The sequence below is a fragment of the Pezoporus occidentalis genome, unplaced genomic scaffold, assembly GCF_034315485.1.
Source record: "Pezoporus occidentalis ecotype Australia unplaced genomic scaffold, CSIRO_AGI_Poc_V1 ctg120, whole genome shotgun sequence".
Classification (NCBI taxonomy): Eukaryota; Metazoa; Chordata; class Aves; order Psittaciformes; family Psittacidae; genus Pezoporus; species Pezoporus occidentalis.
Window position 1 is genome coordinate 761,045 of NW_026912995.1, and position 26,083 is coordinate 787,127.

Consider the following 26,083-nt stretch of genomic DNA (forward strand, 5'->3'; position numbering starts at 1 on the left):
CACAAACTAGGGGCTTACAACCAGAAGATAACACATATTGGAGTTACTGTTAACTGGCCATGAGGCTCTGCATCAGAAAATTAAAAAAAAAAAAAAACAACTTTGCAAGAGACATGATTTCCAGAGACATCTCAAGTTGATGTGACAAAGCCTGTTTCCCAGGAAACAAACACAGAATCCCCTCTTCTGATGGAAAAAACACTTTGTCTGATGATTTCCTCCATCACTGAATGCCTTATCCAATCCTCTGTCTTTGAAAGGAGGACTAATGCAATGAAAAGAGCAGGTGACACCATTTCCTGAAAGCTGTAGCTCTGTAGTTTACCACCTTAAAGTAAGATTCTATCTGCTCCAAAGCTGCCAGTTTTCATGACCAAAAACCTTGACAGCAGAAGTGTAAAGTGTAGCAACAGAACTAGAAAAGAACCAGCAATAAAAAAGTGCAAGGAGGAGGCTCTGCAAGTGGTTTAGGTGAGTATTCTGGATATCCTACCTGCAGGACAGTAAAAAGTCAGGATTTACACACACACACACACAAAAAAAACATCATAAAAGATTAAATATTTTCAATGATCAGTGTGCAAAAAAAATTACAGCATTGATACTATGAAATTCTTATCTCAAGAGTTGTAGAAAACTACATTCAACCACCAAATGCAGTTGAAAAAAAAAGAGTATGTGTGAAACAAATTTTGTTCATATTGTAGGGTACCTGTCAGTATAATTGTAGCAAATTACTCTTCATTCTTAAATAATATCTCCTGCTGAATTAACAGGTTTGCTTTTTGAAGTTAGCAAGGAGGAAATAAAAAGGATTATTTAATTCTGATCTTTTTCCTTTCTTTCATGCATTCACTGTCCTTGCTCACAACACAATGAGATTTTTCTAAGATGAAATTTCAATGAAAAAAAAGTTCTAGGCAGGTTTAGTTTAAAAGAAAGAAAATGAAACTTGCTAAACTGGATAGTCTTTGGGCTATGAATTCAAAGAGCTACGTAAAGAAACTATTGCCAAATGCCTCTCTGGCTCCTATGTTTTAAAAGCATAATGTTTCAGAAACCAATTTTTAAAGTGAAAGGACTTCTATTAATTTTGTGCCATTTCTCATCTCCATTAGTTTTCCACCTGTTATCTAATGTATTGTAAGAAGTATTGCAGAGGTAAGCAGTTTTAGGTTTTGCCCTAACCATGCCTCATTCACTCATAGTGATTCAGCAGTCCATTGCAAATTATTTTGGAACTAAACATGGGCTGTTGCCCCATACAAATCAGTCCTGCATTTCTGTTAGCCCTTCCGATACGAAACACACAAACCTGTCCTGCTTTGTGGGAATAATTCAGAGATAAAGCAAAACAATAAGTCAAAATTCCAGTATTTTTCCCAACCTTTCCACATATGTAAGTTCCAAGCAAGCATGCAATTTTTCAAAGGCATATACAACCCGTAGTACAGTCCATGAATTGCTTCATTTGGAAACGGGGTTTTCTTGTGCATAGTGCAAACACTTCTCTCATTCAACATGAAATATAATGAAAAACTACTGATGACGAAGCCTTGGAAGATAATCTCATAAAGCAGAGCCTTTACTTAATTTTAATTTACAGCAAAATTTAATCTCAAGAATTATCAGACCACTAACCTGGACATTGAACATAACAGCTGTCTTCTGTGATGATCATACTTCTAAACAAGAAATACCATTCTCATAAATGACATATGTACACCAATGATGGTACATTGAATAAACTGTATCATACATGTTTAACAGTTACTTCAGTGACCTTCAAAAAGCATCATTTGTGTGCACACAATAAACTGAAAGGGTCAAGTCATAATTTTTTTTAATCATGGTCATGTGTCGCTCGGGCTTCCTGGGGTCTCATCAACAAAAAGTTCATTTGACCGAAAAACACTGCCCGTATTTCATAAATATCAGTTTTGAGAAACCTTACTGTGGAGCTCTGTCAAGTTCTGATTTCTACTTGACTTACAAAAGGGATCTCTAACAAGGTCTCTGCTCAAAGTGCGGAGAGGGGTGGTTACTCAGACATTCAGCTGTAATACAGGTCTGACCTAGCAAGAAACATTTAATACCGGTGTCTATTTTAGTTAATGTTCAGTTTAAAAAAACTGAAATATCAAAGTCTAGTAACATGGGAATATCATTCCCTTATTCTCTTCCCTACGTAGCTCTCTCAGTTGAGTGCTACTTCTGATTATACTCAAAGATCTGCCAGATTTGAAAAGACTCAAGTTTCAGGCAACCCCAAAAATAACTGAACCTTGAACAAAGAGCTAGATAGTCAATCTGCTATTTTCTGTCTACAAATGCATGCAGGTACACATGATGCAGGGATACTTTTAAGAAGGAAAAAAAAAAACCCTGCCAGAATTCAAGCGTTGAAGCATGACTGAAGCCCTCTGACACTAATATCAGCATTGATTAATTACTAATTCTTTCATTACCATGGATAAAAGCAGAAAAATGAACTGGAGAAAAACACACTCTACCATTAGAAAATTATTGTGCTAAAAATAATGATAAAATTTTACCTTAAATGAAGATAGCAATAACATTAGACTTTTTGTTTATTTGATTAGAACAAATTCATTTGTGGATAACCATATTGCACCTTTAATAAATTAGGAAATCAATCTCTATGCATTTTCACAGCTCCTACTAATAGCAGTGGTATTCCTCATAAGCCTGAACTATGAACAGTGGCACATGTTAGAATCCTGCCACGTAAGCAGAAAATGATTTGTGCTGCTCAGTGGGTTTTTGTTTGTTTTATTGTTTTATTTTAAGGAAATGAGCAACACACCTCTTACACAGAAAAGCACTCACATCCAATACGCTTCAGTAACATACCTACATTATTCCTCACAGATTATTAAAATACCTGTATAAGGACTCATGTTCTGCATATCCCTCTGCAGACAAGAAGCAACTCATGGCACAGAATATTAAGCAAAGCGTGAGGTCTGAAGAAAGAGTCTGAAAGTCCTAAGTACATCATATTAAAACCATTATTTATGTGACATGGTACATAGAAGCAGGGTGCAATACAGTACAACTCTACCCATAGAGCAGCAAAGTTGACTATACCTGTTATGACATTGAGGAAATTATAACCCAATAATGTTTTTTCCTGTCAGAGACCATCATTTGCCTCTATTATCTACTTTTGTATATGCAGCCACAAACATTTTTCTTTGAGGCATACAACTCACTCTGATAGGAAAGTATGCAACCTACTATAAAATGCTTTTCCCAAAGCTGCCAAGAAAATCAATTAAAACCAAAATAACCTTTGTTCCATCTCTGTTTGACTTCAGTTATGATCTTTAAACAGACATATGCTTGCTATGGGTTGAACCTGAATTAGCAGACTAAAGCGAAATGAGTTTGGGAATATATTTGTTCTGTGTAACGTATTTGTTTCAATTTATTTTGCAACCACCTTACATTCATCAAAAGCAACCATACCCCCAGCAAGTATAACCTTTCTAGTCGACCGTGAAATATGGAATATCACTGATTATGCTGAAAACCATCAAAATGCAAATGGAATGAGAAAGAATCTGAATCAACATCATCACATAAGCAAAGCATAAAATGAAAATACTTCTAACAACACAGATGATATACCTTTAGCTATTTGCCAGATGCTCACGCTAGGGATGACACCAAGCACTCTGAGGTCACCAGAAGCCTTTGTCTTAAATTCAAAAAATTTGTTGTCTGAATTTAAGAAATGTTTTGACTCACATATATAGACTCTACTGCACATTGCTGCAATTCTCTCAACAAAAAATGGCAAAAAGGTACACATATTTTAACGCTTACCATTATCACCTTTGAGATTGCCATTGCTGAGCTGTTTTAACCTCTTCTGATGGGACTTGCCATTGTAGTGGATTTGTGCCTGAGCAGCAGAGTTCAGCTGAATGTTACAAACATTACACAAAGTGAAATTTGTGTGTTTCTTTTCTCTCTCCTTCTTTTCTTCAGTGACATCAGGTGCTAACTGTTTCTCACCCTCTCTGTCTGGGACGGCTGTGAAATCTAAGTTGTACGATTGGTTATCACCTGGTAAATCAGGGCTCCAGGGCTTCTTCATATTTTCTGTGGGGAAAAGACATAAGAGGGATAAGCGATGAGCAATATGAAACAATACACACAAGATTTCTACATCTGCAAACAAAAACGTGAGAGAAACAGCCTTGTAGCCAGTGGAAAAGAAGGGGAAGGAGGTTCTCCAGGCACTGGAGCAGAGACTGCTCTCCAGCTCACGGTGAAGGCTGTGATGATACAGGTTGTCTCCCTGCAGCACACGGAATACCTCAATGAGCAGACAGCCAACCTGCAGCACAAGGAAAACCCCACACCAGAGCAGGCAGACATGCCATAAAGGAAGCTGCAGCTCATGGAAAACCCATGCTTTGAGGGGAAACAAAACAAAACAAAACAAAAAAAGCCCCCCAAAAAAGGGAGGAGGGGGAGTGAGGGGGAGGAAAGTTAGTCAGGGTTTCCTGTGTTTACATATTCTGGTCTGCTGCAATTACGAGAAGAAAAAATAACCCCCTTATATTTTATTCTGCAAAACATAAATGCATAGTCCCCACTCCCAAGTTTATTAATTAGGTATTTAGCAACCCCTAGTCACCCCCTCTCCAATTCCCATGAATGCTTTCAAGCCCATCTAACCATTCCATAACTTGTCTCATTCAAAATAGTTCAAAGACAAACAATAAACATGTTCTATTAGTTTCTTATCTTAACCTCCCAGGATTATAATTCGAGGGTAGTTAGTTTATATTCAGCTAATACCAAACTGTAACAACTACAAGAAATGAGAAGATAATCTCATCTGCAAAACTTCAAGTGAAGCCAATGTAAACATGAGTTTCTGTGATTAAAGGTGAGCAGAAATGGAACAGGTGAAGTACTCTGTGCATTGCAAGCCTAATTTGCTATTCACGGAGTGCAAAATCTTATACCAACTTAGCATCTTAATGAGACCTTTAAATAGCATATGAAAGTTTAAATTGCTTGTTCTCCTAGACTTAGTGAATAAATGAAGGTCTAGCCAAAGAATCTAATCGGTACATTGAATGACAAAATTACTGCAGACTTAAAGATGATGATACTATTTGATCTCTATCTGAGAAATCAGTCAACCTAGAGACAAAAATGATGATTGCAGCAACACAAGAAAATGGCTACAGACTCATTTGATCCCCGATCCAGACAAGGTTCGGTATCTAAAAATAAATCTAAACAGGCCTTCAGATTTAGGTCTGATTACACCAAAATACTGCAAATCACTTGAGAGAGCTTCAAATATTGTGAATTTCGTCAGCGAAATGTTTTGCCAGTCCTCCCAAGGATTTAAACACATTTACTACTTTCCAATCAAATCGTAAAGATCAATTTATCTAAAGATGCAAATCTAACACCTGCCAATATCCAAAATGGTCCCAATCTCAGTTTTCAGATTTGCCTGCTATCTAACTAGCATTGTGTTGTTTTATGGTAACAAATCTTATTTCTTTTAAGCAAGCAGAGACCCAGTTCTGAAAAAGCTCCAACTTGCTGTACATTAAAACCTCACTCAACCAGTTCAGTTGGTATTACTATTTCATTTTTTGCATGTAGTCAATTCTTACCTAGGATTTTAACTGCCCACAGCAAGAGATGAGAAAGCAGGCTAAAGAATTCATTCCAAAGCAAAATTAGAGAAGGGAAAAAAAAAAAAAAAAGGAAAAAAAAAGCAGCATCATAAAAGCAGTTATTTAATAAAATCAAACCTATTACACCAACAGATGATAGGAACTTTTATAGACAAATTGCAACTCTCCCATAAGACATTATGGGACTGGAAGCTTAGGGGAAAACTTGAGGGTTTTCTATAGTAGATCTGTAGCATATTTCTAACAGAAGGAGGAGGTTTCTCCTGAGGAAGCAGCACAGTTTGCTGAAGATATTGTTCATTCCAAAGAGGTATATTCATCTGTCTGAAATATTTTTAAGTTTAGATGTTAAGTCTTTAATCAAAGCATTACAAGGATGACTTTCTAACATGATAGCACTAGTTTTACTGAATTGCTCTGGATGACAGTAACTTTTCAGAAATCCCAGCTTATAGACATCTGTACATTAATACATATATACTTCTGCACTGAAAGTATTCTCCACTAGAGAGCAGTATAAATTTAAAATTACAAGTAAAACATACCTCTAGACATACAGTGCTAGCCATATAGACACGAGATTACTATAATATAAGGTGTCTTCTAACCAAGGTATAAAACTTTGTAAGCAAATGTAATGCAGTAAATTAAACGAATCTTATACACTATGTGTACACATATATAATTCCTTTCGAAACATTTAAACAAATAAGCTGGCAGCCTAATAAAGTACACTAGCATGTTACTGCATCCCTCCAGTATGCAAGTTAACACAGACTAATAATATATGAGATTCTTATTTTTGGCATACAGAACACTTCTGTCTTGCATCTTTTTCCAGAAAAAGCAATTATAAAATGCACAGTCAACACAGACACAGAAAAGTAATAAGGGAAATTCCACCTTGGAAACAAAAAAAATGAGCATCTATGATTCGATTTCTCTTTCATTAGAAAGCTGTGATGGCATCAGAGCTGCAATATATTTTTGCCTTCTGACATGTCTCTCAAATCAGAGAAAGGGGATAATTCTTCACTAAGGGCAAATAACACCTGATCAATTTGGTGGCCTTTCTATGACGGGGCTACAGAACTGATGGATGGGGCAAAGCAGCTGATGTCATCTACCTGTACTTGTGCAAAGCGTTCAACACTGTCCCACATGACATCCTTGTCTCTAAATTGGAGAGACATCAATTTGATGGATGGACCACTCAGTGGATAAAGAACTGGCTGGATGGCCACACACAAAGAGTTGTGGTCAATGGCTCAATGTCCGGCTGTGTAAGGAGTGGTGTCCCTCAGGGATTGGTGTTGGGACCGGTCTTGTTCAACATCTTTGTCGCTGACATGGACACTGGGATTGAGTGCGCCCTCAGAAAGTTTGCCCATGACACCAAGCTGTGTGGTTCGGTTGATACCCTGGAGGGAAGGAATGCCATCCAGAGGGACCTTGACACGCTTTTGAGGTGGGCTGATGCCAACCTCATGAAGTTTAAGCATGCCAAGTGCAAGGTCCTACACCTGGGTTGGAGCAATCCCAGGCACAGCTACAGGTTGGGCAGAGAAGAGATTCAGAGCAGCCCTGTGGAGGAGGACTTGGGGTTATTGATGGGTGAGAAAATGAACATGAGCTGGCTTCAGTGTGCACTCACAGAACAGAAAGCCAACCGTATCCTGGGCTGCATCAAAAGGAGCGTGACCAGCAGGTCGAAGGAGATGATCCTGCCCCTCTGTTCTGCTCTCATGAGACCTCACCTGGAGTATTGTGTGCAGTTCTGGTGTCCTCAACATAAAAAGGACATGGAACTTTTGGAACAAGTCCAGAGGAGGGCCACGAGGATGATCAGGGGACTGGAACACCTCCCCTATGAAGCCAGGATGAGAAAGTTGGGGCTGTTCAGCCTGAAGAAGAGAAGGCTGCATGGAGACCTCATAGCAGCCTTCCAGTATCTGAAGGGGGCTGACAAGGATGCTGGGGAGGAACTCTCCATTAGGGACTGCAGTGACAGGACAAGGGGTAATGAGTTAAAACTTAAGTAGGGAACGATGAGGAAGAAGTTCTTTCCTGTAAAGGTGGTGAGGCACTGGAATGGGTTGCTCAAAGTGGTAAATGCTCCCTCCCTGGCAGTGTTCAAGGCCAGGCTGGACAGAGCCTTGGGTGACATGATCTAGTCTGAGGTATTCCTGCCCAGGGCAGGGGGAGTGGAACTTAATGATCTTAAGATCCTTTCCAACCCAAACTATCTTATGATTTTATGATAACTGCAGACCAGGTATCAATTAGGAAAACAAAAGTTTCAGGAAGATGTTATTATATTACAGTCTGCTACCATTTCCTTTACAGATACAAAGGGATTTCTGAATATATAATGGTATTACTAAAGGACTAAGGTGAAATAGTACAGACCTGTACAAAACACTTGATCTGATGCTGTAAAACAGCATTACACAGCAGTACTCAGTATGTAGATTGGATACAAATGGTTTGAGAGGAAAAAAAAAAAAAAAATCCCAAACATGAAGACAAAAAAATTTGAAAAAAAGTAGCAGTTTAAAACATTGAGTACTTCCTACCTGATATTCCTTAAAGGACAAGGAAATAAAGACAGCAAAGGATAAAGGGGAAGACATCCTACCGAGTGTAACTTGCTGGTATATTTTTAGAATACAATTTGCAACTCCAACTAGTATTTTAAAAGAAGAAAAACATCAAGTTTGTGAAATCTTTTAAAGATCCACCAGTGTTTAAATTAATGCACCTCCAGATTAACTCTTGCAAAGCAGCAGACTTTCAGTTTCTGCCTGCATTACTGCATACTTTATTTTTTTCGACTGAAATGTTCAGACAGCAATTTTGATTGGTGGGAGTTAAGGAAAAGAATGCTTAGTTTATTCTATTGGAAAATTCCATGGAAAATGGTTAGAAGAAAACATAATAATCTTAATTTAAAATGCAATTTTAAATTGCTATCAATATCTTACCAGTCTGATCGATAGGCATTAAATGAAAACCCCCTTTCCCTGCTGCCCCATTACAGAGTTAATCTTGACTATAATGGTTACATATCTTAGCCATCAGTTTTGCAGGTAACTTTTCCCTCTCTTCTCTCTTCCCCTTCCACCCCCCCACCCCCCCCAGGAAAAAAAAACAAAAAACCTAACTTCTCGACCTTTAGGAACCCTGATGAAGACTGCAAAATTTCAAGCCAACTGAAATAGCACTGTGGATAAATGCTTACATTTATTTTCCCTGCAGTTCTGAACTCAATTTTGGCTCAATGATGCTTACAGATAAAATGAACTTTGCATGACATTATAGCTTTGTGAGGTAGCAAACTGTCCCCTGTGGAAAAGCAGCACAACTACGAATTATGGTGTTTGCTGGCATAGCTAACGTAGAGGCTGCTGGGGATTTCTCTTCTGATATGTGCTTGAATGTAAGGGATTAGAAATTAAATTCTTCCCATGAAACAATCATTACCTTCTTAAATGCAAGACAATATCATGCTTTCTATTCAAGGATATTGAAAGGAAACTTTGCTCATTTGTATTACAACTGTTCTGTTTCCAGATTGTCTTGTAAGCACAGAACTGCCCCAGTCACTGTGACTTTGACCCAGCTCATGTAATATTCAAGTATGTTGGGTACATTTAAGAGACCAACAGAGACTTATGAATCCTATAGTAAGAGACCACTATGTAGGTAAGCCAGCTGTACTCAATGCAGACCACCTTCCACTGACGAATGATACAGTACATCTTAGGGAATATCTCCCTGTGTGCTTCCCAACAGGTTGCTACAACAAATACACTCCTGTAATAGCTGAAGGATAGAAAAATACAGACAAGGCATTAAAGGAGAAAAGCCCCCTAATCACAATATTCAGGGATTTCTAATATTTCATTCCAAAACTGTGAAAGACATTTAAGTGGGAATCAAAGGTGCAGATGCTTGCTTCTCAGTCACCCCTTGACTCTGCAGTCACTGTAAATCTCACCTATAGGGCCTATGGAAAGAGCCATCTCCCTGTGAAATAGACTAAAATTATAAACATAGGTGTTTTTTTTTTTTCCTAGAAACATATATTCCTCTTCCTTTGCAGAGGCCTGTAGATCTCAAGTTAGATGGGCTGAATCTCACTCTGCCTGCCATAATAGCCTCTGAAAAAGTTAAAAGGACTGAACTTTTGCAGGTAATAATAAACCACAATTTTCAGATATCAACAGATACCAGCTGCTTTCAAAGAAACTGTTGCTAGCACAATGTTTCAGAAAAAAAAAAAAGGGGAAAATTAAAAAAAAAAAAAAAAGATCGATGACTTATCAAGATCTTCTCTTTAATTATCACCTTGTCAGTTCTCACATCCTGGGGGAATGTTACAGGCACGCCACACAAACACCCTTCTGGCAATAACTAGAAACTTCCAATCTCTTCAAACTGCATAAATATGTTGCTATATCTGTCAAGTGATAGAATGTTACTGGTTGGTGACAACCATGGCAGTAGGGTGACCTTCGTATTAGCCTTTAAAGAATATCTTCCATACTGTGAGCCCATATATGACAGGAACCTTCCCAAAACTGGTGTCTGTATGCTAAGTACGCCCTATTTGCCTTTTATGCTTCGCAAAAATCCCTGCTGCCTTGGGTACTTGTGGCACCTTTAACAAGAAATCAGTAACAACTAACTTGCTTCTATAACCTCTAGATTGACCTCACTGAATTAAAAAAAAGTAGGCTCTCAACACCTGTACCTGGGAGAAGCTTAAAAATGAACATATTGCCATCTATTTTATACATGGATGGAGGGGGCAGGACAGCCCAGGGGAAGGATCATGAACACAAAAATAAAATAGCTTTTGCCTCTTCCACCCCCATTATCACTGGATGACGTGGTGGTGACACTGCAGCCTTACGGCTCTGAGGACGGTTGCACCTGCTCCTGGTTTTGAGCCCAGAGTAATTTAGGTCATGAAAGCTCTATTTTACACATTGCTGCTGTGGCAGTTACAAGCACATAATGAGAAGGACACACAATGTGGAAACAGTGAAAGGGCACTCGCAGTGAAAAGCACTGCATCTCTGAAGTGCAGCTCCCCCCCAAATGACCTGAGTAACCTTCAGGATACGCTGCAGGCCTCATCTGTTTTCTCTGGATGGATGGATGAATGAACATCATTTCAGCAGAAGAGCTACGGGGGAATGGGAACCTACTGGGACTGGAAAGGGTTTATTTTTTAAATAATTGATTTTTCAGGACCTCCTTTGTTCTGAGTTTTTCAGATTTTGCTGTCCTTCAGATGAAAAATAAATACAAAACAGTATACAATACAATGAAAGCTGTTGACAAAAACCTGGAAAATATATGCATTAAATAATTTTACAGTGTCTGTGGCTTTTCTAGTAAGAACTTTAGGACTGTAAGAATAACCATCACTTGCTTCTAAACAGTAGAGTTTGTCAGATCATACACCCAAGAGCTAAATTACTAGTCGGGGACAAAACTGCAGACAGAAGTCAGTATTTCTTGTTGCCGTCTCACAGCACACGTCACGCTTGAAGCCACTATTTACAAAATTTTCTCATCAAAAAATCTACAAAAGATACAGTAGAAGAGGTAGCTTATGAGAAAGGGAAAAAAAAAAGGTAAGTCAGAGAGAGAAACACCTTATTTTCCTGTTTATCGTTTTTCTGTATTCTTCCAGCTCCTCCCAGTCTGATCTCTGCTGTTAGCTATTATACCAGTTCAATCATCTATGTGAATAATAAGAAAATCGTAATTATCATCATCTCTGGTAATTTTTGTGAAGTTTGAGAGGAAAATAATCTCTTGAGCAAAAACTGCATCATGTGAAAGAAATAAAGACAGGTTTTCCCCACGTTTATTGCTGAGGGAAGGGAAAGGAGGGAGAAGGATGAGGGGGGAGGAGACTGAGGTTATTTGGGGTTGAAAGGCTTTTTAACTTAATGTCTGTGTCCTGGGATTCCTCCCAAGAAATGCATCTCTACAAACTGAACCCTGTAAGAGTAGATTTTTATCCATTTGAAACAGGCTCACTGTATATTTGCATACCTTGAGCAATAGCAGAGGAAACAAAAAAGCCTGGGCTTTTGTTCTGTTTTGCCAGGAGAGCACATAAATCTTTCAGGAAAGGCTGCATTTCAATACTGCTGCAAATGAACAGACTCCAGCCTATCTCCCATCACAGTCATGTGCACCACGAGTTCCTAAAGGAACTTATAGATGAACTAAACAGAAGAAGTTCATCATTTCTTGGTTCAGCAGTTCCCTCATGCCAGAAGCAACCAACAGACATCTCATAGTCTCAAAATACACTGCAGTCATTTTTTTAATTGAGTTCTATAAAGAGCTAAGCACTAATCAACACCATATGTTATTCAATTAGCTAGTAATACATATCTATTTCTCAAGCCTGTACTAACATAATGGAGCACTTTGGGTGGTTTGGAACTATTTAAAGGCCAAGCAATTAATTTGCAAACATCAGCTTCTAAAATCTGAGAAGCACTGTTGTGGTGACTTACAGCCAAAGCCAAGCCATGAAAAAACTCGCTCATTTGCTTGTTACTCAATCTGCTTTCAGAGACAGTCCTTGTGAAGACAAAGATTTCTGCCTAAAATAGGCCCAAATAAAGATGTGTATTCAGCTATGTGTCTGGTATCCAGGTCCTTAGGGATGCTTTTTCCGCGCAGGTAAAGCAAGCTGCTTGCGTTGCTTCACCCTCCTCTCCAACAGGGGTATCTTGTGGTACAGAGGGTGTATAGAAGGCAGTAGTTAAAATGACAAAAGGCATAGCTAGCAAAGCTATGAAGGTTCTGCCTACTAAGAAATTTTGGTGTTGCTACGCACCTTGAAGTATATTACTTTTTTCCATATCCTTGCCTTCCATATTTGGGAATTCCACTCAGCCTCAAAATTCCAGTCAACAGCACTGAGTTGGCTTGGCTCAAAAGGAAGGCACAGAAGTGATTGTTTGCAATTCAGAATGCCTCTACTAAACAAAATCTTGGGTTAAGCATTATGTTTGAGAAGGCAGAAAGTAAGCACAGATATTAAAGGAAAAAAAATCCAGATTTTTCAAGTTAACTCTGAGGTATGTACAAGTAAGACCATTTAGTAGGGTCCAAAGGAAAAAGGATGTGCAAAGGAAAAAGATGACAATCAACCTGTACAAAACTACAGAACTGTTGTAGGTATTGCAATTAGGTTGGAAAAGACCTTTAAGATCATCAAGTCCAAACATTAACCTACCATTGTGAAGTCTACCACTAAACCATGACCCAGCCACATCTACATATCTTTTAAATACCTCCACGAATGGTGACTCAGCCACTTCCTTGGGCAGCCCATTCCAACCCTAAATGTTTCCTAAAGCCAGTCTAAACCTATGCTGGTGCAACTTGCGGCTATTTCTTCTTATCCTATCAGTTGTTCCTTTGGGAAAAAAGACTAACACCCACCTTGCTACATCCTCCTTTCAGGTAGTTGTAGAGAGCAGTAAGGACCTTCCCTTTCTCCAGGCTAAACAACCCCAGTTCCCTCAGCCACTCCTCGCAAGACTTGCCTGACCAGTGTGGAGTATAGGGGGACCATCACTTCTCTAGTCCTGTGGCCACAATATTTCTGATAGAAGAATATTACTTTTGACTTCATAGGTAAAAATCACCTCTTTCAGCCTCTCTGGATCAACTCCCTAATGTGAAATCAGCCTACAACCAGTCATCCAGATATCCTCTAAGTGCCATGTACCACCTTAAAAGATCTTTCATTTTCTTAGCAACTAAACATCCAGCCAAATCTTTACATCTCAGCAGAAAGCAAAAGCATGACCAGGTTTTTGGGCATAAGGAGCAACTCATTTTTGCAGACAACTGAGCTCTGTTCTTAACACTCCAATACATACACTAGCAATCACTGTATTCGAGTAGCTAATTTTCTGAATTACCTTTCAGTGTTTGTCTCTATTTTATTGACAGGTTCTCTCTTAAGAAATACAAATCACTTTTTTATTCTTCTCTGGCAAAGTATTTAAGCAACATGCTGATGAAAACACATCTACAAAATGAATTAGAAAAAGAATTAAAAGGCAAGTCACATGAACAAGCTCTCTGGGAATTCTGCTTAAAGAAAAAAAATCTCCCCCAAAAAACATTGCAGAATAGAGAATGGTAATTTTGAGACAGATAGTTCATCCCCTACAATCTTTGTTATGCATACCAAATGCAGACTTCAGACACTGAATAAAATAAACTGGCAATAAATGTAGTCATGGTGGAAAAAAGGAAATTAAAGGTCACAAGCAAGGGATTTCCAAAACTCAGAATTTCTTTTCTTTTCCCTTCAAGACAAATGTCAAAAGTTTGTGTTTGCACTTTTTTTTCTATATAAACAATTTCGGTAGTTATTATTTTCCTGTAGTTTACAAGATAACTTTTCAAGATTGCCAGAGTTTATGATTTGAATTCTCAAACCCTCTCAGGCCCTAGAAAACAGCAATGTTTACCACATATAAAACCAGCTAAAAGTTAGAAGTCAATATCCCCTTTGTTTTTTAATACTTTTGTTATACGGAATTGTTATGTGGATGTTTTTTAAACAAAAGACATTTAAAGCAGAAGAACCTAGAAAAGCAAAAGAACTCTTTCTAGTCCATTTTAGTTCAATTTCAGCTCAATTAGAAGAGATTTCCAGATCAAACAAAACATTGTACATTTTGTTTCCTTGTAAATGCACTTTTGCAAACACCTTTGATGAAAAAAGCTTGATGAATTAGGGCTTGTATTTGAATGTTATCATTCATACTTTCACAAAAGTTTTGGGTTTTTTTTTTCCAGTTTATCTGCCCATTATAACTACTCAGTTAGCTTTGGCAGCATTTACAACTGAAAGCATTTTGTATTATTTTATTATTTTCTTGGTTCATTACACACACTGGGCCGCTAATGTTGAATTTAATGGAGAGCAGATCATCTTCCTAGCAATGCAAACACATCAATGTAAGAGCCTGTTGTGTTTGGAAAGGTTAGCAGCTGTTTTTGCAAGAGCAGGTGAAAGTTTCTGTCGTTTATCTTGGTTTTGCACCTTTAAATTGCATTCTCTTCCACAAAGAGGATGCATTAAGTTCTGCATTCATGGCAAAAAAAAAACATAATTTCTGGTAGCTTTCAGCCTGGTTTTTTTGGGTGGTAGACAGCGCACTTTTAGTTGAGAAGCATAAACATACTGCATGTAACTAAAAAGCATATTCTCTGTCATGCCTTGACAGCCAATGCCTTTGTTATTGTATGAGAGGCTGATATTAGAATCATAGAATAGTTAGGGTTGGAAAGGACCTGAAGATCATCTAGTTCCAACCCCACCTACCATGGGCAGGGACACCTCACACTAAACCATGGCACCCAGGGCTCTGTACAACCTGGCCTTGAACACCATCAGGGATGGAGCACTCACAGCCTCCCTGGGCAACCCATTCCAGTGCCTCACCACCCTCACAGTAAAAAACTTCCTCCTTATATCCAACCTAAACTTCCCCTGTTTAAATTACCCCTTGTCCTATCACTACAGTCCCTAATGAAGAGTCCCTCCCCAGCATCCTTGTCAGGCCCCCTTCAGATACTGGAAGGCTGCTATGAGGTCTCCACGCAGCCTTCTCTTCTCCAGCCTGAACAGCCCCAACTTCCTCAGCCTATCTTCATACGGGAGGTGCTTCAGTCCCCTGAACTGGCCCTCCTCTGGACTTGTTCCAACAGTTCCATGTCCTTTTTATGTTGAGGACACCAGAACTGCACACAATACTCCAGGTGAGGTCTCACAAGAGCAGAACAGAGGGGCAGGATCACCTCCTTCAACCTGCTGGTCACGCTCCTTTTGATGCAGCCCAGGATACGGTTGGCTTTCTGTTCTGCGAGTGCACACTGAAGCCTGCTCATGTTCATTTTCTCATCAACCAACACCCCCAAGTCCTTCTCCACAGGGCTGCTCTGAATCTCTTCTCTGCCCCACCTGTAGCTGTGCCTGGGATTGCTCCGACCCAGGTGTAGGACCTTGCACTTGTCATGCTTAAACTTCATGAGGTTGGCATCAGCCCACCTCACAAGCGTGTCAAGGTCCCTCTGGATGGCATCCCTTCCCTCCAGGGTATCAACTGAACCACACAGCTTGGTGTCATCGGCAGAGTTGCTGAGGGCGCACTCAATCCCACTGTCCATGTCAGCGACAAAGATGTTGAACAAGACCGGTCCCAACACCGATCCCTGAGGGACACCACTCGTTACTGGTCTCCAGCTGGACATTGAGCCATTGACCACAACTCTTTGTGTGCGGCCATCCAGCCAGTTCTTTATCCACCGAGTGGTCCATCCATCAAATTGATGTCTCTCCAATTTAGAGACAAGGATGTCGTGTGGGACAGTGTCGAATGCTTTGCACAAGTCCAGGTAGATGGCATCAACTGCTCTACCCCTGTCTATCAGTTCTGTAGCCCCATCACAGAAGGCCACCAAATTGGTCAGGCAGGATTTCCCCTTAGTGAAGCCATGCTGGCTGTCACCAAGCACCTTGTTGTTTTTTATGTGCCTTAGCATGCCTTCCAGGAGAATCTGCTCCAAGATTTTGCCAGGCACAGAGGTGAGACTGACTGGTCTGTAATTCCCCGGGTCATCCATTTTCCCCTTCTTGAAAATGGGGGTTATATTTCCCTTTTTCCAGTCATCAGGAACTTCATCTGACTGCCATCGTTTCTCAAATATGATGGTTAATGGCTTAGCAACTTCATTTGCCAGCTCCTTCAGGACCCACAGATGGATTTCCTCAGGTCCCATGGACTTGTGTACGTTCAGGTTCTTAAGATGGTCTCAAACCAGATCCCCTCCTACAGTGGGCACAAGGTCTTCATTCTCACAGTCCCTGTGTCTGCCTTCCAAGACTTGGGTGGTGTGGTCAGAGCCTTTGCCAGTGAAGACTGAGGCAAAGAACTCATTCAGAACCTCAGCCTTCTCCAAATCCTGTGTAGCCAGTTCTCCTGATAGCTTCCAGAGAGGGTCCACGTTGTTGCTAGTCTGTCTTTTGTTAGCAATGTAACTACAGAATCCCTTCCTGTTATCCTTAACATCCCTAGTCAAGTTTAATTCTAACTGGGCCTTAGCTTTCCTAACCTGGTCCCTAGCTTCCTGGACAACATCCCTGTATTCTTCCCAGGCCACCTGTCCTTGCTTCCACCTTTTATAAGCCTCTTTTTTTCCCCTCAAATTTTCCTCAGCAGCTCCTTATCCATCCAAGGAGGTCTCCTGGCCCTCCTGCTGCACTTCCTTCTGGTTGGGATGCAGCACTCCTGAGCTTGTAGCAGGTGATCCTTGAATATCAACCAAGAGTCTTGGGCCCCCCTGCCCTCTAGGGCTATATCCTACGGAACCTTCCTAAGCAGGTTCCTGAAGAGGCCAAAGTATGTTCTCTTGAAGTCCAGGGCAGTGAGCTTGCTGCACGCTCTTCTCACTGTCCTGAGGATCTCCAATTCAACCATCTCATGATTGCTGCAACCAAGGCTGCCCTGGAGCATCACATTTCCAATGAGGCCGTCCCTGTTGGTGAGCATGATTTCAAGCATGGCACCTCTCCTGGCTGGCTCCTCTATTACTTATACTACTATAATATTCTTTCATGTCAACTACTTCAATCTGTTCATCAGTATTAGGGATACAGAGACAAATGTCTAGCAAACTAGACTGTCTTTGACATATATCAGTAAAACTCTGAAAGACAAATTGGGATACCTGTTCCTTTTCATGTTCCCCTAGGATGACATAGTATCCTACAGCAGCAACTAAATTCTTTTGTTACATTCACACATGGCCAACATAGGGCTTCACTTTCGCAGCTGGAGAATTATTTTAACACAAAAGCTATCTGTCTGTGTCACATCTCTAATAACCTTTTCATCACAGCATCCAGATGTAATGCATTTATAGAAATGCTTATGCATCAAAAATAAAAATGTGCAAAAGGGATCTAATTACTGAAAAGAGAAACTGGAATGATTTATTTTTTTATTGGGATAAATTCAGGTGATTCATTAATAGTGAATGCAAATGTATTTTCAATATATGATTGCCATCATCCTACAGGGTGAGAGTACATCCAAGAAAATGTATCACAGACTATCACGACCTAAGAGGACCTACTGAGCAATGAGGTATTTATTGCAGTAACTTTTTCCTTGCATTACTGCCCCACAAGTGTAATTCATCCCTCTATTAAATTCATGTATGGAAAATTAGGGTAGGGAACACCAGGGACAATTTGCTTATATTTTTTATAAGTCACACACATTAAGACAGCTTTTAGGGTAAAGTATAAGGGGAGGGCTTGAAATTATGTCTGTCAGTTTTTATCAAACCACGATCACTTAAATGTTACCTATTTACAATTTCATCATATGCAGCTCAATAATGAAAATATGGAAACAGAGGAAAACATGGGCAAACTAGAAACTTCAAGCCCATAGCTCTGCTATAGAGAAGGCACTGCTGCTTTACTTTGCTTGTAAAAATAGCCCTGTTTGAAATTGCTGATTTTTCAATATATCCCAGCAATATCTTCCAAAATCTAGAACATTACCAGACAGGCCCAGGAGATTTCTGAACACATTAGTCAATGATGGTGTCTTACCATTGCTGAAATACAAAATGGGCTTCCAAACTAAGAAAGATTTTTCAGTTTTACAGAAAAAATATGTATGTATATTTATATATCCTTTCTGTGCAAAGTTTTCTTGGCCCACCACCTTAAGAATTCTACCACCATATTATTTTTATTAGGCTTTACACACCATGGGCTGCTAATAATTAAAAGGCATCAGTGCTTACTTCTGAAACATCCTCACATGACTGGAAGTCATTTCTGTCCTAAAAAAAAACCAAACAAACAAAAATATATATATATATATATACTTGTGAAAAAGAACCACAGAAAGTTTGGGAATAACACCACAAAACACATAGAAAGCATGTTCTCGCCATCTTTCTCTGGGAGACCTTTGCAGCAGTACAGCACTTTGCGGCAAACACTCGTAGCACAGACCCAGAACTGCTGCTCCTGGGAAGCCTGAGCACTTTGCTCAGACACTGTGATCTGCAAAAAGTACTGCTGCTGAGTCTGTAAAATATTTCCAGCTCCACCAGCCATCTGCAGTCTCTCCTGACTTGTCAGGGTAGGCTAAAGCTGTTGAAAACCTCCGAGAAGTCACGCATGGTAGGATTTAAGCTCTGTGTAAGACCTATGAAGTTTCTTCCTTCAGGCTTGCTGATTCAGATGAAAAAGCTTTTGAACTCTATTAGACACAGGATAAGTTTATCAAATCCCTGGGACTTACCTGCCCACTTTTCAGAATAACAGCTTTATTTGGCATTAAATACCCGTTAGCACTGAAGGTCATTTAAGGCTACTGAATAAAATATATATGAAATTTTCAGGATTAACTCATTTTGAAACATGATTTTAGGACAAGAGGTTTGACAGAATACTGAATGGCCTGGTATTTCAAGACTTTTCTCAAAAATACCTTCTCTGATTAACCTCATTGTCTAAAACATTGCACCTCACTGGACATAAACAAGACCTCAATCTAAATCATCTTTTCAGACAAGTTAGAGAAGTGTTAAAGACAAGGATAGTAGTGACCCCCAACTACTGACAGAGTTTTACACAACATGGGGCTCCTTCTATTAAAAAACAGACATCTACGTGAATACATTTTCATAAAATGGCAAGGTAAACATACTTCTATCGAGGTGCAAGTCAGGATGAGAGTCACTGAAGTCAGTGGCACACTGGAATACAAATGGTGCAAGAAAAGCAATCAGATCCCTATTTTCCTTTTGCCTCAAAATTCATGCTGTGATTTCAGCATCTCAGTAGTCACCATTATTTCTGCTGTTCTTGCCATGCATTATAGAAACTGTCACTTTCCAAATTTATGCTATCTTTTACAGCTTGGGTTAAAGAACACTTAAAGCACTTTTAGTGTTTGATATACCTCTACTCTAGAACAGAAATGAGACTCCTTTATTAATTTAAACCCAGCCTACCAGGCTATTCACACTAGCACTCTCAGTGAATTTTAATGGGATCACCTGAATGACTAAGAACTTCTTACATGACAAAAGCTTTGCAGAACTGCAAAGCTTTTCTAATCAGAAAAGGGAAACATTTAATGATGAAAAAGTGCAAAGGATACAATAGCTAAAACTTCATTGTTGACTGTATGACTCAAAAGGCTACAATACATTCATTATTAATTTCATGAATCAGCTGGTTTTAGTTTCCTGAGAAGATCTGTAAGGTAACAGAAGTAAATATTATGCCAAATTACTTCTATCGTAAACCTTTATACTGTCAGGTTTGTTTCTTTCCTGAAAAAAAATTCTTCTTTTATAGAAGGAAAAATTGTTGTGCTATGGACAACAGAAAAGCCACACCTTTCAATATCCATTCATTTACTTTTGTTTCATTTTGATGGAAATCCATTTGAAATCTTTGTCACATTTTCATTTTGTCACAGTCATATGAAGAGTACACTGCAAGTAAGTAAAGCCATCAAAAACACAGCTTAAAACCAAACAACTGAACAAGTGACCTTCCCCTAAGACACTGCACAGAAGAGACTATTCCATCCAACCTCTCATTTCTCTAGATTAGACAAAATCATCATTCTTTTACTTAGCATTATTTAAATCTGGCCTATTGATGTCATTTGCAGTCAACACTGCAAATCGAGAGAGAGGTCGAGAGAGGTCCTCCTTCCCCTCTACTCTGCCCTGGTGAGACCCCATCTGGAATATTGTGTCCAGTTCTGGGCCCCTCAGTTCAAGAAGGACAGGGAGCTGCTGGAGAGAGTCCAGCGAAGGGCAACAAAGATGATTAAGGGAGTGGAGCATCTCCCTTATGAGGAAAGACTGAGGGAGCTGGGTCTCTATAGTTTGGAGAAGAGGAGACTGAGGAGTGACCTTATTAGTGTATCTAAATATATAAAGGGGGAGTGTCACGAGGATGGAGCCAGGCTCTACTCAGTGGCAAACAATGATAGGACAAGGGGTAATGGGTACAAACTGGAACACAAGAGGTTCCACTTAAACTTGAGAAGAAACTTCTTCTCGGTGAGGGTGACGGAACACTGGAACAGGCTGCCCAGGGAGGTTGTGGAGTCTCCTTCCCTGGAGACATTCAAAACCCACCTGGACACATTCCTGTGTAACATTATCTAGGTGTTCCTGCTCCGGCAGGGGGATTGGACTAGATGATCTTTTGAGGTCCCTTCCAATCTCTAGCATACTGTGATACTGTGATACTGTGTAACACCCACCGGTAGAAAGCAAACAGGCATGGCTTATCTCACAGTATAGCAGTGTTTTCCACTTCAGCATGCTTTGCTCCTACAGTACATACACATCTGGAACCAACACACTCACCGTCACCAACTGCTTTCCACAAATCCCTTGATTATTAATCAGTGCACTTACTGCTCTTCATTCACTAAACATCATTCCACGTACTGCTCAGAGTTCAACAAACTCAGACTTTCAGTGCAAGAATTCACATACAAACCAATGCAGTGATACCTTACACTGGACACTTCTTACTATATCAAGACTTTTTGCAGTGATCCGTGTTTATTTAAGAAAAAAAAAACAAACAATTTGTCCATTAGAGTTGTAAAGTATTTACCCAGAAGTGAGCAGAAGGAGCAGCTGGTTTTCCCCTTGTAATGCACTATGACTTCTATCTTTACTATTTCGTTACAGACGCAATTTTTCAGTATTGAAGAATTCAAAAATCTATAACACACAAATAACTAACCACGTGGCATTAGGAAGTTAACCATTCTGAATGGCCACCAACCACTTAGGAGTCTACATGGACTTTTCTGAAACATCATCTGCCACAGAGCATACTTATTTCTGCCTTAGCAACTAGCTTCAACCCTTGTTGGATATTTATTCTTTGTGGAATAAATAACTTCAAAAAGGACAGGAAACTGTCATTTATTGCATGTACTTATGTATACAAAAATAAAATATATATATAAATATAAATCCAGATTTAGCTACTGAAGGCTTTTGAAAGAGCTATCAACAGGGCCATTTGAGCTAATCATCTAGGGTCAAAAACACTGGAAATTTTCTCTTTAAGAGCTTGGCCAAAGTCAGTATTTTTCACACAAAAAAAAAAGATGACAACAGTTTTTCAACTTTCCTTGAACAAACTTAAATTTTAATGAGAAAGGAGAGCAAAAGCCTCTGGGTTTTCTGGCTTAAGCATCATTAAAATCACTTTTTTGCTCTGTACAAGAATGTGCTCATATAACAGCCAATTGGTACAGCACCTACTAACACATGTTCAACACTTATGAGTTTAAAGCGAGAGAGAAAGCAGCTACTACTCTTCGTGCTGTCACCATTTCAACCAGTGAAAGAGGTATCAGAAGGAAGGTGGATCTTCTCTGAGAACAAACCTACTAGAAAAAACAAGTGCCCAAGTGTCAAAGTATGAAATGAAAGCAAGCAGCCAACAGAAGTTTCACAATGGCACAATATTTTATCACACCTGTGAATGCAGCATAGGCTGTTCTTCACTCAAGAGAGCATTTTGTCAGCAAAGGGATTAGCACTGACAAATGATGACACAAGATCCTTTTATTTCTGCCTGCAGGAGTCTCTTGCTCACCATAAGACATGAAAACCACCAACCCTGACAAAATGTACAATCAAACATGGTATATTCTGGCATAAAAGAGTATAACAAAACAAAGTTATTCAGTCCCTGAGCTCTCCTCTCACACTGATTTTGCCAAATTCACCCTCTGATGAACTTTTGGGCTCCACTGATTTGCAGGAGTAATCAGAGGATCCTCGAGGTAACCACTTGATAACGTTAACCACCTTCATAACCCGTCATATTTCTCAGCATGCATGCAAGGACTTTCTGTTTTCACTATATGAAACAAGAACCCTCTCTACTAATGGTTCACCAGTGAAGGCAAAGGAAAAAAATTATACATATATTTATATACATATATATAAAAGGAAATGCAATTAGAGGAAATCCACTTTGCCACTGCAGATGTTAGCTTGGTATGGTTTGGTGTCCATTTTAGTAACAGTAACTCTGTAAATTCTGGGACGTTCAGACCTCAGAACCGCACTTCAGGATTATGCCAAGGAACAAAGAAAAAGGAGAGCACCATAAGGCTGACCTTTCAGAAACTCATGAAGTCAAAACTCATTTTCTTCACAGTCCCATAGGCTGTCTCCCTGCAGTTACTCAATTTGATTCTGATTTCTCCTTTATGAGCAACTCTGAATTAAATGTGGCCAGAACATGTACACTCCATGTCTTTAACAAACGTTTTGTCCTTGGTTATGCAACACACCAAACCTCATTAGTTTCTCATCCTTGTTTCCACACCCACTTTCACATTTGTTCCTCTACTTCTACATCACTTTCACTAAGCTCACTTGTTTGTCCCAACAGAATGTTGCTAATCACTCACATAAGATTCCCCCAAAAATACCGCAAACATAGCTTTATTCCTAGAGCACTTATATTTCATGCTTCCTCCCAGTTCCTTATATCAAACAGCTGCATCTGGAACTGACCGATTACTAGGGCTGCAGAACAGTCCTGTCCCACCACCTACCGAATTACTCATACAGCCCCAGCTGCTTCCATACTGCAAGGTACAACCCCCTTTCTCAAAGCAGACTCGTTACACTGAACTCTTCATCACAGAAATACTTCATCACACAGAACAAATAATTCCTTTTAAAAGGAACAGTTTTATTAAGATGTATTCATAACTATTTAAATCCTTTATCGGCAAGAAAGACACAGAAAAGAACATGCAATGTAGAACCGCATTATTGTGAAGCCCAAAGATCTCTCATTCCCATCACAAAAAGTATTATTTTCTCAAAGTATATTAAAGGAAATATGGACCATCTAAAAAAAAAATTTAAAGTACCTACAGACATACAACAGAGACAAATCACTTTCTGAACTCTCAAAATATAGCAGAAGTGTCTTTAAATTAAATGCATTATTAGAATAAAAGACCATTATGAAGTACTGTCATATTTTAGCACTGGAAAAAGCAGTGAACTTGGGAAGATTAGATGAAAGCACTATTTTATTTTCTTCATTACCTGTAGGAGCTTGAGGAAAATACCGTACAGAATACCACTTAACACCTTACATAACAACACTCGGTCCTGCCAGCAGTGACTCTCTTGAAAACCTTTTACCGTTATCTGTAAACCTTGTACAATTCCTGTATGTATCCAGACAAAAACACTTTAGTCAACCATGCAGTTGCCAAGTGAAGTAAGTAGGAGATGAAACTTGAATTCATGCTTTCTGAGCTCCTAACCTAGCACAGATTCTAATACTAATGGATAATTTCCCTCCTTTCCTTGAATCCCCGCTCTGCTCTGCTGCTCTTCCCAACTTTATTATTGTGCTTTTAAGGAAAACTGACAAAAAGATTTTTTATATTTGAACATCAGAGTATTTTTCGTTAGCATGATACTATGCCTAGCATGGAGAGAAGGTCAGCAGTATACTTTATAGCCTCCTGCTCCCTTCTGTTTGCTATTTAAAGGAAAATTACACTAGAAGATTATTCAATATCTTGCTATTTGGGAATTCAGTTGGAAAAAAATACCACAAATACCCTATATAAAGAGCAGTTAAGTTCATGATCATTTTAATCTAGTGCTTCCTGGATAGGAAGCACAACAAATCCTAGATACACCCTAAACACAAAAGGCTGAAGTGAAATTTTTAGACCATTAACAAATCTTTGACATGATGGTTTATTTTTTGTACCATCTCTTCTTAAGGAATAACAACCTCAAAATCATGCCCAAACTGAGCCTAAAACCAAATCAAACCAAAAAAACTGCAATTAGCATGCTCTAACTTTAGTCTGATTTGCATGGATATTTCTCCAATTTCTTAAAAAGCAATCACTAAGTAATGATTAAAAAATAGTTAATCATAAGAACATCATTACATAAGGGAAACATACAAATACTTCTCAGTAGTCATACAGACTTCAAAAGAAGTTACATTTGGTTTTGCCCATTCTGTGGCATAAAATTTTGAGTCAGATAAAGACAGACAACAGTATAGTGCATCCTCTAAATCTGCTAAAGCGATTTGGAATCCATTTATTGGTACTGTAATGCGTGCTAAGCACATTCTTCTGCATTGCTGGAAGAATACTTTGTTCTTTAATTTAATCAAATAATTTGCTAATACATGTTGAGCGCTTTGAACACTTAACATTCTCCAAAACAGCTGAATGCTGTTAACAAAGCAGTGCGGGTCAGACTTTTTTAAACTGTAGGTAAATGTATCTTTTCAGATATTTAAGGATTATACTGCATAAAGGGCACCTTTTACAAAGGCATGTAGTCATAGGACAACGGGCGATGGCTTTAAACTGACAGAGGGTAGATTTAGATTAGATACTAGGAAGAAGTTCTTTACTGCAAGGATGGTGAGGCACTGGAACAGCTGTGGCTACCCCATCCCTGTCAGTGTCCAAGGCCAGGTTGGATGGGGCTTTGGGTAACTTGTCTAGTGGAAGATGTCCCCGCCCATGGCAGGGGAGCTGGAACTAGATGAGCTTCAAGATCCCTTCCAACCCCAACCATTCTATCAACCTAGCCAACAAGCGAGAAGTTAGTTTGAGTAATAGAGAGAGTATAAGTACTTGACAGGAAATATTTTCCTAAGACAATTATGGAACAAAATTAGAAAGCTAATAGAAAATGTTTATAAAAATCACCTATTTGTTTCTCAACCGAGGGACAAATGCATCCTGCTTGTGCAAGTACAGAAAATGTAGAAAACCCAAGTGGCCTTTACAGGGATGAGAGTGAAGATCAGGATTTTGTAGGCTCAGGCAGCCCTACAAAGGAAAAAAAAACATTCCTAATATTTGAAAACTAAAACAACTGCACATAGGGACTAACCAAAACCGCTGCTGGAACAAAGAGGTGATTAGCCACACAAAAGGACTCACAATCTACTGTGCCCATATATTTCACTCTTTACCGAATGTGCAACATGTTGCTCTGGGGCAGGCAGCTAAGAGTGGACAGGTTGGCAGATTAATCATTCCCCAGAGTCCTCTCAGTCATTTCCACTGTACACCAAACTCTGCTCACAATGTTGTCAATTCTATCAAAGACCAACACACATTCAAACAGATACACAGAGCAAACAACTACCCCCTCTCCACCCAGTAATAGCACCACAATCAGGAGTTTCCCCCAATCTGAATTACTCTAGGTGTTCAACA

General features: G+C 39.3%; 1 protein-coding gene across 2 annotated transcripts in view; it reads right to left on the minus strand.

Annotated features, from left to right (window-relative positions):
* The window catches only part of ZNF385D (zinc finger protein 385D), a 423,315-nt gene that overhangs the window by 330,218 nt on the left and 67,014 nt on the right, over window positions 1–26,083 (minus strand). For both annotated transcript variants that reach the window (XM_062607166.1, XM_062607168.1), the window contains exon 2: window positions 3,853–4,131. In XM_062607166.1, coding sequence (XP_062463150.1) covers window positions 3,853–4,131 — 279 coding nt within the window. The remainder of the gene's footprint in view (window positions 1–3,852; window positions 4,132–26,083) is intronic.